General features: G+C 41.7%; 1 protein-coding gene across 5 annotated transcripts in view; it reads left to right on the plus strand.

The window, feature by feature from the left end:
- dach1 (dachshund family transcription factor 1) overlaps positions 1-18272 on the plus strand; it is a 552234-nt gene that overhangs the window by 401261 nt on the left and 132701 nt on the right. For 3 of the 5 annotated variants that reach the window (XM_033023029.1, XM_033023032.1, XM_033023030.1), the window contains exons 4-5: positions 11186-11341; positions 14714-14886. In XM_033023029.1, the coding sequence (XP_032878920.1) occupies positions 11186-11341; positions 14714-14886 (329 nt within the window). The remainder of the gene's footprint in view (positions 1-11185; positions 11342-14713; positions 14887-18272) is intronic. The other 2 variants (XM_033023033.1, XM_033023034.1) reach the window with 1 other exon arrangement.

Genomic DNA, 18272 nt, shown 5'->3' on the forward strand with positions numbered 1-18272 from the left:
CCCTTAAGACCGGTAATCCTTGTCTTTTTGGCGACAGGGACAATAGTGGAGACTTTGAAGCAGGCAGGGTAAGCACAGGTTTGCAGGGACTGGTTAAAACATGTCTGTGAGGACCGGTGCCAGTTGTTCAGCACAGAGCTTGAGGGCAGAGGGGGAAACTTTGTCCGGTCCTGGAGATTGTTGGCTTTTCTGCCTTCTGAATAGCCTCTCCACTTCCTCAATTTCTATTGTTGGTGATGGAGAAGTGGCCAGTCTGATGTTGGGCAGCAAGGAGGGGGTGGGTCATATACGAGGGCCCAGTCTTTGCAGACTGGAGTCAGGCTGTAAGTGGATGTTAAGTGGTGATTGGAGAGGGGTGGGTGAGAAAGGGCCCAGTCTTTGCAGACTGGAACCAGGCTGTGAGTAGGTGTGAAGTGTTGGTTGGGGAGGGGGTTCCAGGGTTAAGTTTCTGTTTATTGAACCTGCAGTGGAACTCGTTCAGGTCATTGGTCAGCTGGCGATTGTCCAAGGAGCGGGGGATTTTTCTCTTGTAGCTGGCGATTTTTTGCAAGCCCTTCCAAACTGAAGAAGAGTCACTAGCTGAGAACTTGTTCCTCAACTTCTCAGAGTACCTTTCATAGGCAGCACCAGTTCCTCTTCTCAGCTTGTACTTGGTCTGCCTGTAGAGATCTGCATCCCCGCTCTTGTAAGCCTCATCTTTAGACTTCATGTTTTATAAACAGGTTAGAAATATTTTACGAATTAAAAAATAATGAATAACAAGTGATAAATTCATTTGAAGCCATATAACCATATAACCATATAACCATATAACAATTACAGCACGGAAACAGGCCATCTCGACCCTTCTAGTCCGTGCCGAACACATAATCTCCCCTAGTCCCATATACCTGCGCTCAGACCATAACCCTCCATTCCTTTCCCATCCATATAACTATCCAATTTATTTTTAAATGATAAAAACGAACCTGCCTCCACCACCTTCACTGGAAGCTCATTCCACACAGCTACCACTCTCTGAGTAAAGAAGTTCCCCCTCATGTTACCCCTAAACTTCAGTCCCTTAATTCTCAAGTCATGTCCCCTTGTTTGAATCTTCCCTACTCTCAGTGGGAAAAGCTTTTCCACGTCAACTCTGTAATAATTAGTAACATTAATACTAATTCAAAAAATTTAGAAAATTCAAAAAAACACTCGCTCACATTTAAAGTTCACTTGGCGCAAGGCTGAGTATCTTGATATGAAGTATATCCAGTCATTCAGCTCAGTCGGTTTCGGAACAGCTAGGTCCAGAAGGGGAGTGGGAGGTCACACCTCCAGGGAACTCTGTACTTCCACAATATACTACACAGGTGCAACAGTCAGGTGCAACAGTCAGGAAAGCTCTAACAGGTCTGAAGAAGGGTTTCGGCCCGAAACGTTGCCTATTTCCTTCGCTCCATAGATGCTGCTGCACCCGCTGAGTTTCTCCAGCATTTTTGTGTACATAAGCTCGAACATTCTTATTGGGCCTCGTCAGCACTTCCATATGGAATTGCTGGGTAGCAGAGAAAAGGGTTCCTTAATTTCTAATATCCCCTTTTTTCCATCTGTGTTTATGCATAGACGCTATAATTTTTCTTTTGCAAATGTGAAGGCCTTTGGGACCTCAAAACAACAAGGAAACCAACCCAAATAAAGCAAATGTAGTGTACACTCCAGTGTATTGAAAGTTAATGTCTGTGCTTTAAACTGCTTGAGGGATAATGAGTAAATGGTGGGAGCTGGTTGAAGCAAGACCATCATTTACTTGTGGGTGGGAATGGGTCAGGTTTAACATTTAATAAAATCAGGAAAGCAGTTTATAATTATTGAACCTTGAGATTAATTTTGTCTTACAAAAGCTTTGCTGCGTTGTATATTTTTCAAATGGGGCCAGGAATTCGACAGGAATATGGAGACTTTAAACCTTCGATAGCTGCTTGAAAGTGGTACCTACGGTGATATAAATAAAGAAACAAGTATTGAGGTGACAGTGAATTATGCTTTGTCCTTAATGCCGGCCATGGTTTGGTGGTGGAAACAGCCAAAATTCAAAACCCGTTACAGAGCCCATCATTTGACAACATATTTATGGCATTAACCAGAATAGGAATACATCGTCAGAAATAATAACTCTGTAAATCCAGTGCTGAATACAAAGATATATCCACAGTCCTCTCTAAATGAACTATCTTACTTTGTATTTAATATTCATTCAATTATGAGTGAATTACAGAAACTTTAGTCGATGCAGAATGCCTAGACATCTAACTGCATGACACATTTTACTTAAATATTTATGCAAAGGAAAATAGCTGTTGTCAGTGTATAGAATATACAGTACTTGCAAATGGCTGGAGAAATAGTCACAGTTTAGGTCGAGGTTAGCAATCCATCCAGTGGTTTCAAGGTGAGACAGTGTGAATGATTGTGATGTCCCTGACAATTAGTCTCTCAGAACAGAGGTACAGTGTTTAGGTGTAGGAAGGAACTGCAAATGCTGGTTTAAACCGAAGATAGACACAAAAGGCTAGAGTAACTCAGCAGGTCAGACAGCATCTCTGGAGGAAAGGAATCGGTAACGTTTCAGGTCGAGGTCTAAAGAAGGGTCTCGACCCGAATCATCACCTATTACTTTTCTGCAGACATTCTGTCTGACCCGCTGAGTTACTCCAGCTTTTTGTGCCTATCTGCAGTGTTTAGGTGTCAGGCCACACATACTAATAATAATAATAATAATACATTTTATTTATGGGCGCCTTTCAGGAGTCTCAAGGACACCTTACAAAAATTTAGCAGGTAGAGGAAAAACATGTAAGGGGAATGAAATAAATAGTAGAGACATGACTAGTACACAAAGTAAAGACAGAATACAATTCAAAACACAATATGAGGCAATTAATGCACAGATGAAAAGGGAGGGGGACGTGGGGCTAAGGATAGGCAGAGGTGAAGAGATGGGTCTTGAGGCGGGACTGGAAGATGGTGAGGGACACGGAATTGCGGATCAGTTGGGGGAGGGAGTTCCAGAGCCTGGGAGCTGCCCTGGAGAAGGCTCTGTCCCCAAAGCTGCGGAGGTTGGACTTGTGGATGGAGAGGAGACCGGCTGATGTGGATCTGAGGGACCGTGAGGGTTGGTAGGGGGAGAGGAGGTCAGTGAGATATGGGGGGGGCAGATGGTGGAGGGCTTTGTAGGTGAGGATCAGGATTTTGTAGGTGATCCAGTGGGAGATGGGAAGCCAGTGAAGTTGTTTGAGGACTGGAGTGATGTGATGCCAGGATTTGGTGTGGGTGATGAGTCGGGCGGCTGCGTTCTGGACCAGTTGGAGTCGGTTGATGTAGGTGGAGCTGATGCCATGGAGAAGTGAGTTGCAATAGTCCAGTCGGGAGGAGATGAAGGCATGGATGAGTCTTTCAGCAGCGGGAGGTGTGAGAGAGGGTCTGAGTTTGGCGATGTTGCGGAGATGAAAGAAGGAGGTTTTAATGACATGGCGGATGTGAGGCTCAAGGGAGAGGGTGGAATCAAAGATCACGCCAAGGTTGCGGGCCTTGGGAGATGGGGTGACAGTGGTGCCGTTGATGGTGAGAGTGGGGTTATTGATTTTGCTGAGTGTGGCTTTGGAGCCTATGAGGAGTAATTCTGTCTTATCGCTGTTGAGTTTGAGGAAGTTATGTTGCATCCAGGTTTTTATAGCTGACAAACAGGAGTTGATATGGGAGAGGGGGGGGGGGGGGGTTGTGGGGGTATTTGGTGCCGAGGTAGGTCTGGGTATCATCGGCGAAACAGTGGAAGCCCAGGTTGAAGTGGCGGAGTATCTGACCAAGGAGGAGTATGTAGATGATGAAGAGGAGGGGGCCGAGTACGGAGCCTTGGGGAACGCCTTGAGTGACTGTGGCTGTAGCAGAGGTGTGGTTGTGGAGAGAGATGAAGTGGGAACTGTTGGAAAGGTAGGAACGGAGGCAGCTGAGTGCAGAGCCTTCAATGCCGAGGTCTTTGAGTCTGGTGAGCAGGATGTTGTGGTTCACTGTATCGAAGGCTGCGCTCAGGTCGAGGAGGATGAGGATGTTGAGGGAATCAATGTCAGCAGAGGTGAGGAGGTCGTTGAGGACTTTGAGGAGAGCAGTTTCTGTGCTATGGAGGGGGCGAAAGCCAGATTGGAGGGGTTCAAGTAGGTTATACGCAAGGAGGTGGGAATGAAGTTGCGACGCAACGATACGCTCCAGGGTTTTTGAAAGAAAGGGGAGGTTTGAGATTGGCGGTAGTTAATGAGAGAGGAGGGATCAAGACCAGGTTTCTTTAAGATTGGTGTGACAGCAGCAGTTTTGAAAGCGGAGGGGACAATTCCTTGGGACAATGAGGAGTTGAAGAGATTAGTGAGGTAGGGGCAGAGAACGGGGAGGCAGGACTTCAGCAGGGGAGTGGGGAGAGGGTCGAGGGAGCAGGTAGTGGGTTTGGAAGAGCTGATGAGTTTGGAGATTTCAATAGGGGTGACCAGGTCAAACTAGGAGAGGAAGCAGTGTGGAGGAGGGGTAAGGAGGTCAGTGGAGATGTTGAAAGGAGGGGCCTTGGTAGGTGGTGGAGTAGATGCTGGGGAGTCGGGTACAGGGGATAAAGATTGATAGATGGTGCTGGTTTTATCAGCGAAAAAGTGGAGGAATGAGTTGCAGAGAACCGGAGTAGAGGTAGGGAGAGTGTTTGCTCGAGGCTTGAGGAAGTTGTCCACTGTGGAGAAGAGGGTTCTGTGGTTTAGGCAGGGATCAGTGAATATGGAGGAGAGGTAGGCAGATTTTGCAGCAATGAGGGCATCTTTGTAATCAGTGAGGTGGAGTTTGTAAGCTTCAAGGTGGACTGTGAGAGATGATTTCTTTGTGAGTCGTTCAAGTCGGCGACCAGTCTGTTTCAGTTTACGAAGTGCAGGTGTGTACCAGGGTGAAGATGTGTTGAAAGTTACGGTTCTTGTTTTGAGGGGGGCCATAGTGTTAAGGGAGGTAGACAAGGTGGAGTTGAGATGGTTTGTGAGATCATCAGGTGAGATGGGGGCTGAGTCCAGGGGAAGAGTGGTGGAGAGGAGGTCAGAGAGATGGAGGGGATCAATGGATTTTAGATTACGGAAGGTGATTTCTCAGATGAAGCGGGGGCGAGGTGTCGGAGAAGGGATGGTGAACCATATAAGCTTATGATCAGAGAGGGGGAAGAGGCAAGGATGGAGGTCGAGTACCGGTTGATTTGTGGAGCAGACCAGGTCAACGATGTGACCTTTGTCATGGGTGGGAAAGGTGACGTGCTGAGAGAGAGAGAAGTTGTCAAGTAAAAAGGCGAATTCAGATGCGAGCTTGCAGGTGGGGGAGTCCATGTGAATATTTAAGTCACCAAGTAGCAGCAGACGTGGGGAGAGGGATGAGGCAAGTGTGAGGAGTTCAGTGAAGTCAGATAGGAAGGAGGGGTTTGGTTTAGGTGGCCGGTAAGTGAGGATGACTGTCATGGAGGAAAGGGTTTTGAAGGCGAGGAATTCAAATGATGCTACTGGGGGGAAGGTGAGTTCAGTGATCCGAAAATTCTGGTTGAAAATAACAGCGAGGCCACCTCCATGGCGGGAGGGGCGGGGTTTGGAAATGTAATTAAATCCAGGTGGGGATGCTTGATTGATACTGTTTAGGTTGATGCTCATATCTCACTTGTGGAGTGGGTGGAGATACCATCCCGTGCCTTTCTGAAGCATTTGATGGTAAACAATGCTTTCCGTGCATGATTACATGAAAGCTTGGGACTCCATCACCTGATCCATGAGTGGGAATGGCTACAAGGTGCATAATCAACAGGCTGACGTTAGTTGTGTTCAAGGATTTCAAACAGGCTACCAGGTGTCCTTTTTCAGATTAGTGTGCATCGTTGGCTACAACCCATTGGTATTCTTCAAGGAGAATACCTTCTCTGCAGTCTGCAGGAGGTTCATCGCAGACTTAAACATGTAGACATTCATTGCTTTCAGAGATGGCTTTCTGTCATGTTTATATGAAGTCCCTGATGCCATGTTGGTCTTGAACAGACTACAGAATCGAGTATGTTGAATCTGCTGCCCCAGTGATATCGGCTGGTTTTCTCTATGATGTTCACTCTTGTCAGGATCCTGGCTCTGATATTCTGGAGGTGTTGCTGGCAAGGCAGCATATGGTCAAGTGTGATGCCTCAGTATCTTGGTGTTGGATCATGAGTGAGTGGGTAGTGCAGAATTTGACAACAATCACTATTTCAGGGTCACATTGTGTCATTCTGGGCACCACTGGGTCAAATTGCCATGAGTTCCAAAAGGGGAATAATGGAGCATTGCAGGGGATTGTGGACCACATAGTCATAAGGATCTCTTCTGGGAGCTGCTGCATTAGATAAATCCTCTCCTCGCCTGCCTTTCAAGACTCTACTAAATGCTCAATCCCACCTATCCATACATACTCAAACACTGTCCCCTTGATTCTGCCTACATGCCAGATTAGTAGCACACCTTTGATCCCAGAAATCTACAGCTGATGTTCGCAATGGGTGTCTCATGACAGAAGAAGTTGGTAGCTCTTAGTGAGGCAGTGAATCTCATTGATCTGGGATGAACTTGGTTTGAAATCATTCTTCCACCCTGTTTATATCATTCAGGAATTTTAAATAGAGGCAAAAGTATTTACCCCAACTCCAGAATTCTCTGATAGAATCCATTTATGCTTTTGCATTTCTGTCCTCTGGCTTTGCATACAACCTACCTCTAGGAGTCCAGTGCTAAACTCTCGGCCTGTGGCTCAATGTAAATCTTTGACCTTGATTCAGCTCTGGGCATTTTATTGTGTTTAAAATGCATGCTGCTGTAAATGGTAAGAATTCAAATATCAACATCCGCCATCCTTCCACAGTTATCCCCTGAATCAACTCCCATCCTATTGATTTGGAATGGGATTTGGACAGGCGTGTGGATGGACATTTTATAACACTTCACTTCCAACAACAGAACTTAATTTATTTTTAATTTAGAAACAAAGTCACAAGAAATTAGCTTGTGCCAAATTGAGCTGCTACCTTAAGAACGTAAAAAAAATCAGCTTTTTGTACAACTTGCTCAAATGCTATCAGTGTTAATTTATCGGTCTCTCTCTCTCTCTCTAACTCAGAATGTTGGATTTGCTGCAAATAATGAGTGTAATCTGCGGTCTAAATTAATCTAAAGCCTATTCATTTTTAAAGCAGGTTATCTCAGAGCAGTTCATAGTTAATATTCATTAAGGCTCACAACATACTTTGTACAGACTGGTTTTATCTGTATTAAGTCTTAATTCATATTAAATCTAAATTAATAGGTTTTGTGTCATTGGAACTCGTAGGCAATTTGGATTGATTAAAATCCAGTATAATAGTCTTAGACTGTTGATGTGGATTTTAAGTTATCCTGCCATACAGATGTCATTTAAGCAGTAGAGTTGAACAAAACTGGAAATTAACACATTTAGTATTCTCAAGACATAAATACACATCATTTTGTGAAAAGTGCATACCTTACAGGAATGTTAATGTTGATTAATAAATGGTGAGGTTAAGCTTTTACTTAAAACAAAAGACAAACTGGTAACTTTGAAATACTGGGTGAGAAATCATGTTATTGTCAGAGCAGAAGGTATAAATAAGGAGACCAATTTTTAGAGTAATGTCCCATGCCTAAAATATGGGCTGAATGTTTTTTGGCCATGGTCAAACTGGTCTTAACTGTCAGTATTCATTTTTAAACTTCTCATAATTTGGTGCACTGCATTCAGTGCTGCTGGAGACACAAAATGAAAATTGGGTGACTGTATACAGGACACCTCCATTGAGACAGCAAGCCAACCCTGAGCAACTCTGTCACTTTAATCTTTCCATCCACTCCCACTTTGACTTCTGTGTCTTTGGCCTCCCACACTGTTCAGATCCCGGCACATTTTTAAGTATTACCCTCTCACTTTAAAGCTCTGCCCTCTAATATTTGATTGTTTTCCATTCTGGGAAATAAGATTCTGATTGGCTACCCTATTTATGCCACTCGTAATTGTATATACTTCTATCAGATCGGCCCACCACCTTGGGCATTCCAGAGAAACAATCCAACTCTGTCCAACCTCTCCCTGTTGCTACTGCCCCCTAATCTAGGCTTCATTTTGTAAACCTCCTCTATACCCTTTCCAATGCCTCCACAAAGTTCCTTTATCGCTCTCTACTTACGTTGCCATCTTCAAGGAGTTATGGACTTGGATCCCAAATTCCCTTGTACAGCAATGTATATTTTCCCCTTCCATTTGTCCTCCCAAGGTGGAATACCTCACACTTGCTCTGATTAAACTCCATCTACCATTTCTCTGCCCATTTATGTTGCTGATCTATATCATGCAGTATACTTTAATACCCTTCCTCACATTCCACATCCCAGCAATCTTGGTGTCATCTGCAACTACTAACCAACCCTTCCATGTTTACATCCAAGTCGGTTTTATATATCACAAGCACAGATCCCTGGTAAACTCCACTGGTCACAGACCTGCCTGAATATTCTCCGTCCACCACAATCTTCTATCAGTAACCTAGTTCTGAATCCATATAACCAGGTCACTATTAATCCTGTGCAATTTAATGTTCTGGCCCAGCCTGCTATGAGGGAGCTTATCAAATACCTTACTAAATTCCATGTGGACACCGCCCTACCCTCATTAATCAACTTTATCATCACCACAAAAACATAATAAAGTTAGTAAGATATGACCTGCATGTGCAAAGCCAAGCTAACTATCACTAATTAACCCATTTCTCTATCAAGTGGGAGTAGATCCTATCCTGAAAAATCCTCTCTAATAGTTTCCCTGCCACTGATGTGACACTCTCTGGCCTATAATTCCCTGGATTCTCTCTACTTTCCTTCTATCTCTCTGTATCTGTCATTCCTCATCCCAGAAAATATTCTTGTAAATCTTTTCTGAACCATCTCTAATGCTTTCACATCTTTTCTAATATTGGCAATAAAGATTGAACGCACTACTCGAGTTAAAATTGGAATAGTGTTTCATAAACGTTCAGCTGTTTTCGTACTCAATATCTCAATTGATTATACCCGGAATCAAGTATGCCTTATTACCTGCTTTCTCAACGTGCCCTGAGTTGTCAATTACTTGGGCGCTCATACCACCAGGTCCCTCTGCTCCTGCACCCCTGTTCGAACAGTATCCTTTGTCTGGATTGCATCTCTTCATTCTGTCTAGCAAAATTCATCACTTCACATTTCTCCACACGAAACTTCACCTGCCATGAGCTTGACCATTCTGCCAGTCTGTGTATATCCTGAACCTATATCACTAGATCCTATAATATTATCCTCTTCGTGGCTAACGCTTTGAGTCATTTGCAAATTTTGAAATTGTGATTTGCATTCTTGATCATTCACTTAAAATCTATATGTTTTATAGGTCTAAAAATCATTTGTCCCAACAGTGATCCCTGGAGAGCTTTACCATTGTTCATCTTCTCTTATTTTGTAAAATATTAGACCATGTCCCTTCTATATCTGTTACTTAGCCAGCATTGTTATCAATGTCAATTTTAGGTCATGTGCTTCAGCTTTGCTAATAGAGTACCTTATCAAAAATCTTAATTGGTTGCTCCAAATTATCCTAAGTGTCAGTGAATGGTAGGAGAATAATGATTGTATCTATCTATTTCGTCCTCCATGGCCTTCTCTTCTCCAAAAATAACAGAAACAAGCTCTCTAAAGTGATCGTGTTGACTGTAGTCCTTCATTCCAAGAAGCTATATTGTAACATTTCCTGGGCCATCTCAATGCCTTCATATCTTCTTTATGTTGACAACAAGAATTTAACATAATTCTCCATTTGAAGCTAAGGTAATGTTTTTATAAACTTTCAGTATAGCCTCCCTATCTTTACACTCAGTGCTTCTGTTGATAAAGTCCACAATTGTGTATGTCTTTTTAACCACCATGTCAACCTGCTCTACTAAAGTATCAAAACACTTAGTTGGTGGCATTAAGATAATCCAAGTGTAGTTCAGAGAATCAGAAGGGTGTTGATGGGCATGTAACAAATAATTGGTTACAGGAAAATAAAGTGGGAGATGGAATTGATGGGGTCACTCTGCAAGCAGGCTTAAACATGATGTGCTGAAAGGATTAATTCCAAATCATATAAGAACACCTTTCAGGTGCTATATGTTATTCCATGGAGTGAAAATACATCACTGCTACAAAAGCAAACCAATATGTATATTGCTGTCTGGGGTTATGGGGAGAAGACAGGAGAATGGGGTTAGGAGGGAGAGATAGATCAGCCGTGATTGAATGACGGAGTAGACTTGATGGGCCGAATAGCCTAATTCAGTCCTATCACTTATGACCTTTTGACCTTATATCTCTAATAAGATGCTTGGCCACTAAAATTCCACTCATTGATGCCAATTCTGGAAACACAGTCCAAACCATGTCAGCTGTGATTTTCTATTTCATACCCTCTGTCTATAAGCATATATGAATGTAACAAATAATTGGCACTATTTGGTCACCATTTATATATCTGTCTAACCTGAACTTCAGTTGAGCTATGAGGAAATGTAACACATAATGATGGAAGAATTTGTTCAGTAGTATATGTACCCTAACACTGTAATAATGATAGGCACAAAATGATTGAGTAACTCAGCAGGTCAGGCAGCATCTCTGGAAAAAATGGACTAGTCACATTTAGTATCAGTTCAGAGATGCTGCTCAACCTGCTGAGATACTCCAGCATTTTGTGTCTATCTTTGGTATAAACTTGGCATCTGCGGCTCCTCTTTATTACATTGCTGTGATTATGTCCTGGGAACGTCTTAATCGATCAAACGGAATAAGTCTTAATCGATCAAACGGACTTAACCTGCAGTCTATCAGGAAACTATTACTCTTGCAATATCTACCAAAATACATGATATTTTTTTCTTTGGGGCAGGAAAAGCGGCATTGCTTAGATCACTCTGTTGGTAATTAACAGAATCAGTTCTACATGCAGTCCAATCCCAGCAAAGGCGCAGGTTGCTGAGCAGTTGACACTGGGCAGAGGACAAATCTGGTGAAGGTCAACTCACTCACAATGTGTTCTATTTCCTATCCTACAGGTAGCATCGATGGCTCCTGGGATAAAGAGAAACTGCAGTCTCCCACTGCCCCATCTACACAGGCTTCTGTCAGCCATGCTGCCCTCTCCAGCCAGCACAACCTCGCAGTAAATCATTCCCTCAACTCCCTCCAGCAGAACCACTTACTACCTAATGGTGAGGACAACTTGCTGTGTCATCAGATGTCCTTGTATTTGCCAGTTTTGTTTTGTAAGTACAGGTATACCCATGTTGGATGGGAATGCTGAGCTAGCTGTAAATTAACTATGTGCCGCAAACAACTTGCATGGGTCAAAGGGAGTCAGCACCTATTTAATTACTGTACAGATAGCTATGTCAACTGCATCACAAGGGGTATTCATTGCACAAATAAAAATCACAAATTAAATCACACTTAAAAAAAATGTTTGAGGTACATGTAGAACAGATAATTGATAGCACAAGGTTATGCACTTCATCCTTGGATTAATGCTGATCTATTCTTTCAGCATCATTGTACACCTTGTATTAATCCTTTTAGAATGTTGGACAATTTAATCGAATGCATGGCTGTTGCTAGTGATAATTTATCTCCCCTTGTTGCCTTGCATCTGTGTGGTGTGTGTCCACTTATTTTGAGGTTTTATCATTTGCACGTTTTGTTTGAGCGATGACCAGTTTGAGCACTTTTGAACTGTAGGATGATTCATAAGTGTAAATGTCATTGTTTGAATGATACATTTGTTATTTGGCTGATTTCAAAGTTCCTCACTTGTATTTTTGGCCTTTTTTCTCCAAACTTCCAGTGCTGTTCAAATTCATTTATAACTTTTCCTATCTATCATCTGCTAGAAGGGAATACAATGGTAAACCTCGATGAGGAACACAACTCGACGGACATTTGCTGTTGGGAGCTCAGGGGTATATAGTCAGTGGTATTGAACTGTTTTTGGATACTAACTAATCCTTCTGGTTGCTCCAAGTATGGGATGTATACTTAGTATCCATGGCTCAATTCATTTCAATGAATATCCAAATGGATGCAATTAACCATGAGTTGTAACAATTTGAACAATGGATCTGATGTGAATCAAACTCATCAATTCCTCAATGCTCCGAGTAGGTTTGATCACTGCTATTCAGCTCAAAGAATTAGAAAGGGACCCATTACATATGTGGAAGATTTTTGAAATGGCCTATTATATATATTGTGTGGAAACTTGAAGGCAAACATTGACGATTGTAAGGCAGAGTCACAGGTTGATGATTGGTGTTTGGTTTAGCCGCATTGTCAGACAGATCTTGAAATGCTAATCAAATCTATTCATGAAAACTGACAATACAATGAAAGGTGTATTTCATTAAATATGAACATCTGACAATTAATAATATACCTGCTTATTATTTACCTTGGCATTGGATTTTCCCATCCAGCGTAATCTCTGTCATCCTATTTTCAGTTTTTTAGATTTTTATGTTCATCTGTTTGTTCCTGTAGCTCTATAGTTCCTGTAGTTCCTGTTGTTCCCAAGCTCTATAGTTTGGTGCCTGCAACATGAAACGATTAAAGTAACTGAGTCAATTTGGTCTTACATGGTTAAGATTGCTTCTGTCATGCTGGTCTAACTTATGAATCGTGGCATGAAGCAAAATTTATTCCTAAGTAGGTAAAATCTGATACTTAAGGGCAAAACTTATTCCTCTTTAATCTCATTTTCAGGATGGATATCGTAAGAAAAAATGTATACAAAAATATAAAATCCTAATGATCTTAGCAGGGTGGTTGTGTAGCGGTGTTTCATCATGTGAAAGAATTTAGTACTGAGGGCCATACTCTAAAATAAATATTTGCCTATCTAAAGAGATAGTTGAAATGTTATCTCTCAGATTGTTCTGACACTTTGTGACACCTGCAGTTCTTCCTCTGTGGGTGGTGAAACCAACGATAGATATTTCTCAATTAAACAAAGGGTAACAGGAATGCGAGGCTGAGCTTATAATCTGAGCAGCTCCACAATTTGATCAGCTAAGATCTGTACAAATGGTGGAGCAGTGGCCTACTACTGTTCAAAACAAAAAATGCTGGAGTAACTCAGCAGGTCAGGCAACATCTGTGGAAGCAATGGATAGAAGATGTTTCAGGTTGTGACCCTTCCTGCGACCCAAAACATCAGTCCATTTCCTCCACAGATGCTTCCTGTCACACCAAGTCACTCCACCACTTTATGTCTTGCTCAAGATATCAGAGTCTGTAGTTCTTTGTGTTTCCAATCTGCTCCTGTTTCTGGTTTGTAGCATTCATATATTTACATGTTCCTATATAACAAAGCAACTAAATAGACATGACTGGCATGAGAATGCACAGAGATCCATAACTGACTTTGCAATCCTATTGCATCAAATAAGGGGTCGGGCTGAGACACAAAACTTTGTAAGATTGTTTATCTGTATCAGCACCATACAATGTTTGTGCAAGGATTAAAGTGCCATTATATTGCTATGTCCTTCTCTTAATATGGATGAAGTTTATTACTAATGATGCAGGTGACAAAATGTTCTGGGGGATATGCACAATGTTCAGACTTGATGTGACATAATTCTTCGCAACTGATTGGTGCCTTGCTTTGCTATCTGGATGGTGAGTCTATTCTAATTGAGACTAGAACAGTTTAGAGGGAACTGGGCCAAACACGGGCTGATGGGACTAGTGCAAATGAGGCATTTTGGTCGGTTGAGCCAAAGGGCCTGTTTCCGTGATGTATGACGAGAACACTGTGATTAATTTTGAAAGGATGATCAGTACCTGTTCAATGTTTGATGCTTATTGAGCAGGCTATATCTAAGCAGGGGCATCAACCAAGAACTGGGGTGGCTGATGGTGAAATTAACATGAAATTCCACGGTGAGTGAAGTGAAATGAACAATGACTCACTGACAGTCATTTTGCTCCGTTGTTGAAGCTGAATTTCACTCCCTTGAGTTTTATATTTCATCAGTGAATAAATATTATTCTTGTTAATATATTGTCTCTTTGCAAAATTAGCTATTATTGTCAGGATAATCCCACCAATCTGTAAATGAAATATAAAATTAAAAAACAAAAGACCTGCAGATGGTGGTTTATACCTAAGACAGATACAAAATGCTGGAATAACTCATCAGTAAAGAAAATATTTGGATTTGACAAACTGACCTTAAGACTGGAAAACTATCTTCATTGGCTGCAAGGAGAATATTTTGGATAAACGAAAAGATAACATTACTGTGGAAAATTTTAAAAATTGCAAACTGAGAATGAAATTTCAGTGGTAACCAAGGTCTTCTGGACTTGAGTGGATTCAGCCTTTGAAATCATGCTTACACTTAGGATATCTGTGGATTTCTTTGCAACAACAAAATGAAGGAAGAACACAGAGGGACAGAAATACTGAATTACAAATCACTGAATATGAAACATCCTCTTTAAACCTTATTCCTAACACACCTTACTCTCAGAGTCAGTTGTACTAATAATTCCTACATCATTCTAATGACTATCTTCCTTTTCAGGTCTGGAGCTCCCATTTATGATGATGCCCCACCCACTTATCCCTGTTAGCCTACCTCCGGCATCAGTTACCATGGCAATGAGCCAGATGAACCACCTTACCACTATTGCTAATTTGGCAGCTGCAGCACAAGCACAAAGTACCCCTTCCAGGATGGAAACCTCAGTTATTAAGGTAAAATCACCCTACTTTGAGCACAGTCCCATTGCCTGGAATGTGTTGTTGTTTTGTGTTGAGGATCTGTGTCAAGCAGTGCTGGAAAGTATTCAGCAACATGTTATAAAAGGTGAGGATGTTTATGAGCTGTCCAAGCCAACAGCAAATAATAAGAACTATGATTTTTCCGAGCTATTTAATTCATTATTCAGGGTATACTTTTCATCACAAATCTGCTTTTGGGATAATAAAAACTGTCTGCCAGTAAATATTGTTCACTCTGACACATTTATTCGGTAAGGTTAAATAAACAGGGTAAACTCTCCCCTTGAATTTCCAAAGATTGTTTCTTTGGTGTGTTTGTGGATTGTCTTAATAGCTTCTTCTTATTGAGTCCACATCACAAGAGTAGAAATCGTTCAGCCAGAGCTAAACACACTTCTCGGTATCAGCATACAATCGCGTCTTGCTCTTCTTGTGCTTCTTGTGCTTCTTGTGCATAGAGGTGGAAAGATTAATGGAAACAGGGCCGCGACGTGAACGCTCTTTCCTTGACCCCATCTTGATAGCTGACCTCTTGTATTAGGAAGGCTCCAAGATTCATCTTCAGGCTGTATTATTTACATTCAATCATTTGATGTGCAAATTTTGTGATGATCTGGATGTGGGGTTGGCCAGTACATTCCCATCTCTTATCTACAATTCCTGGTGAACGTGTAGACATGTGAGTGTTGGACAAGGAGTAGGTGTAATAATGGATCCTTCAGTGCTCAGTGCTGGGACCCCAGCTATTTACAATATATATTAATGATTTGGACGAGGGAATTGAATGCAACATCTCCAAGTTTGCGGATGACACAAAGCTGGGGGGCAGTGTTAGCTGTGAGGAGGATGCTAGGAGGCTGCAAGATGACTTGGATAGGCTGGGTGAGTGGGCAAATGCATGGCAGATGCAGTATAATGTGGATAAATGTGAGGTTATCCACTTTGGTGGCAAAAACAGGAAAGTAGACTATTACCTGAATGGTGGCCGATTAGGAAAAGGGGAGATGCAACGAGACCTGGGTGTCATGGTACACCAGTCATTGAAAGTAGGCATGCAGGTGCAGCAGGCAGTGAAGAAAGCGAATGGTATGTTAGCATTCATAGCGAAAGGATTTGAGTATAGGAGCAGGGAGGTTCTACTGAAGTTGTACAGGGTCTTGGTGAGACCACACCTGGAGTATTGCGCACAATTTTGGTCTCCTAATCTGAGGAAGGACATTCTTGCCATAGAGGGAGTACAGAGAAGGTTCACCAGACTGATTCCTAGGATGTCAGGACTTTCATATGAAGAAAGACTGGATAGACTCGGCTTGTACTCGCTAGAATTTAGAAGTTTCTTATAGAAACTTACAAAATTCTTAAGGGGTTGGACAGGCTAGATGCAGGAAGATTGTTCCTGATGTTGGGGAAGTCCATAACAAGGGTCACAGTTTAAGGATAAAGGGGAAATCATTTAGGACTGAGATTAGAAAAACATTTTTTACACAGAGAGTGGTGAATCTCTGGAATTCTCTGCCACAGAATGTAGTTGAGGCCAGTTCATTGGCTATATTTAAGAGGGAGTTAGATGTGGCTCTTGTGGCTAAAGGGATCAGGGGGTATGGAGAGAAAGCAGGTACAGGATACTGAGTTGGATGATCAGCCATGATCATATTGAATGGCGGTGCAGGCTCGAAGGGCCAAATGGCCTACTCCTACACCTATTTTCTATGTTTCTATGTTTCTATGTTTCAGAATTTACAGCTCGAAACACTATGTTGTTTGGTTCTATCAAGCCTCTATGTGAGAGAAACTCACCACCAGCACTGACCGTGCTCTGCAGATATTCCGCCAATCTCCCAGTTTAGCTGGGTGGAAGAATGGCAAAATCCTGTGGAATTTATCTAATGGAGAGAAGGCAATCAGCAGTAAAGGAAAACAAAATTTGAAAATCCTTTCTCATACTGCAGGAATCAAGGAAATATAGAAACTGTAACCATCAGGGAACATCTGTGGAAAAGGAAAAATTAGTTAAATTTCAGGTCAAATACCCTTTCATCGATTATATTGAATGATATAATTTTGTTGAAGGTAATACAAAAGATATCACATGACTCTGCTCCTACCTTCTATTCTATGCTACTGGAATGCTCACCCACGCCATTTTCAATTAAGCCTTGATCCAATACATTACTAGCCATCCTCCTCCTACTCCCCATAAATGAAGATCTGCCATTCTGACCATATTAACACAAATCTCTGTTTGTCCATAAGTGCCCACGTGCTGAACCCCCTCCCGCACCCCCATTCATGCTTCTTGGCTTTCACTGGTTTCAATTAAACCACAAACTAATTGTGATATCCTCTGTGTTACGTACAATACTTTGTTTTGACCCTCTCTATTCATAGTTTGCCTTTTGCAAGTAGGAGAATGTTACAGTTTTCTTCTTTTTTTAATTTCTGACTTTATCATTCCCTAGTTTTATGGCTTCACTGTTGAAGACAAGCCTTCAGCCAACATTGTCCTAAACTGTGGACTTCTCAAACTTCTCTTCTCTTCTCTAGAATAATATTTAAAGCCTATGACTTTAACCAAGCCCTTGTTACCTGTTACAGTATCACCTGATATGGTATTCTGTCTAATTTGGATTGATGAAGTTCCTGTAAAACATCTGGGAATGTTTCTGCACTGTTATAAATGATATATAAATGCAGTTATTGTTGATGTAAAGCTATTGACCAAATTATTATTCAGCATTATTGAGTTAGGCTGAGATTTTACATTTTGTTATTTTCCACACAACAAAGAACAATCTCATTCTGTATGAATTTTCTTGCAACCCATGAACTCTGCCCAGATTCCACCACTTACAATTATACAAAGGTCAATTAACACACTAACTTTCACATCTTTGGGACATGGAAGGGAAATGTAACACCCGGAGCAAACCCATGCCGTCACAAGGGGTACATGTAGACTGCACCAAAGGTCTAGATTGAATTGGGTGACTGGAACTATGAGGTAGCGGGTCTCCCACCAACTACCCCTCTTTGCAATTGTATTGGTATGCCAGTCTTTCCAAAATGAAACTCGGGGGAAAATTGTTTTGGCTCTCCTTATCCTCGCTTTCACCGCTGCTCTAAAAATAACTGTTAAATTGGGGTTATAGAACTGATATTCATCCCTTTACTGGTATTCATAACTGTCCCTACACCTCCTTCAGGCATATATAAAAAAAGCTCTTGTTTTGTTTTGTCCTCAACTGGGAATGGGCACCCATGGATCACTATTTCCATATTTGAGGGTGACTAAAGAATGGGCATCAACCAGCTTAATCTAATCCTTTTGTAAATTGAAACAAAATAGCCATATCATTTTT

The sequence above is a fragment of the Amblyraja radiata genome, chromosome 6, assembly GCF_010909765.2.
Source record: "Amblyraja radiata isolate CabotCenter1 chromosome 6, sAmbRad1.1.pri, whole genome shotgun sequence".
NCBI classification, from domain to species: Eukaryota; Metazoa; Chordata; class Chondrichthyes; order Rajiformes; family Rajidae; genus Amblyraja; species Amblyraja radiata.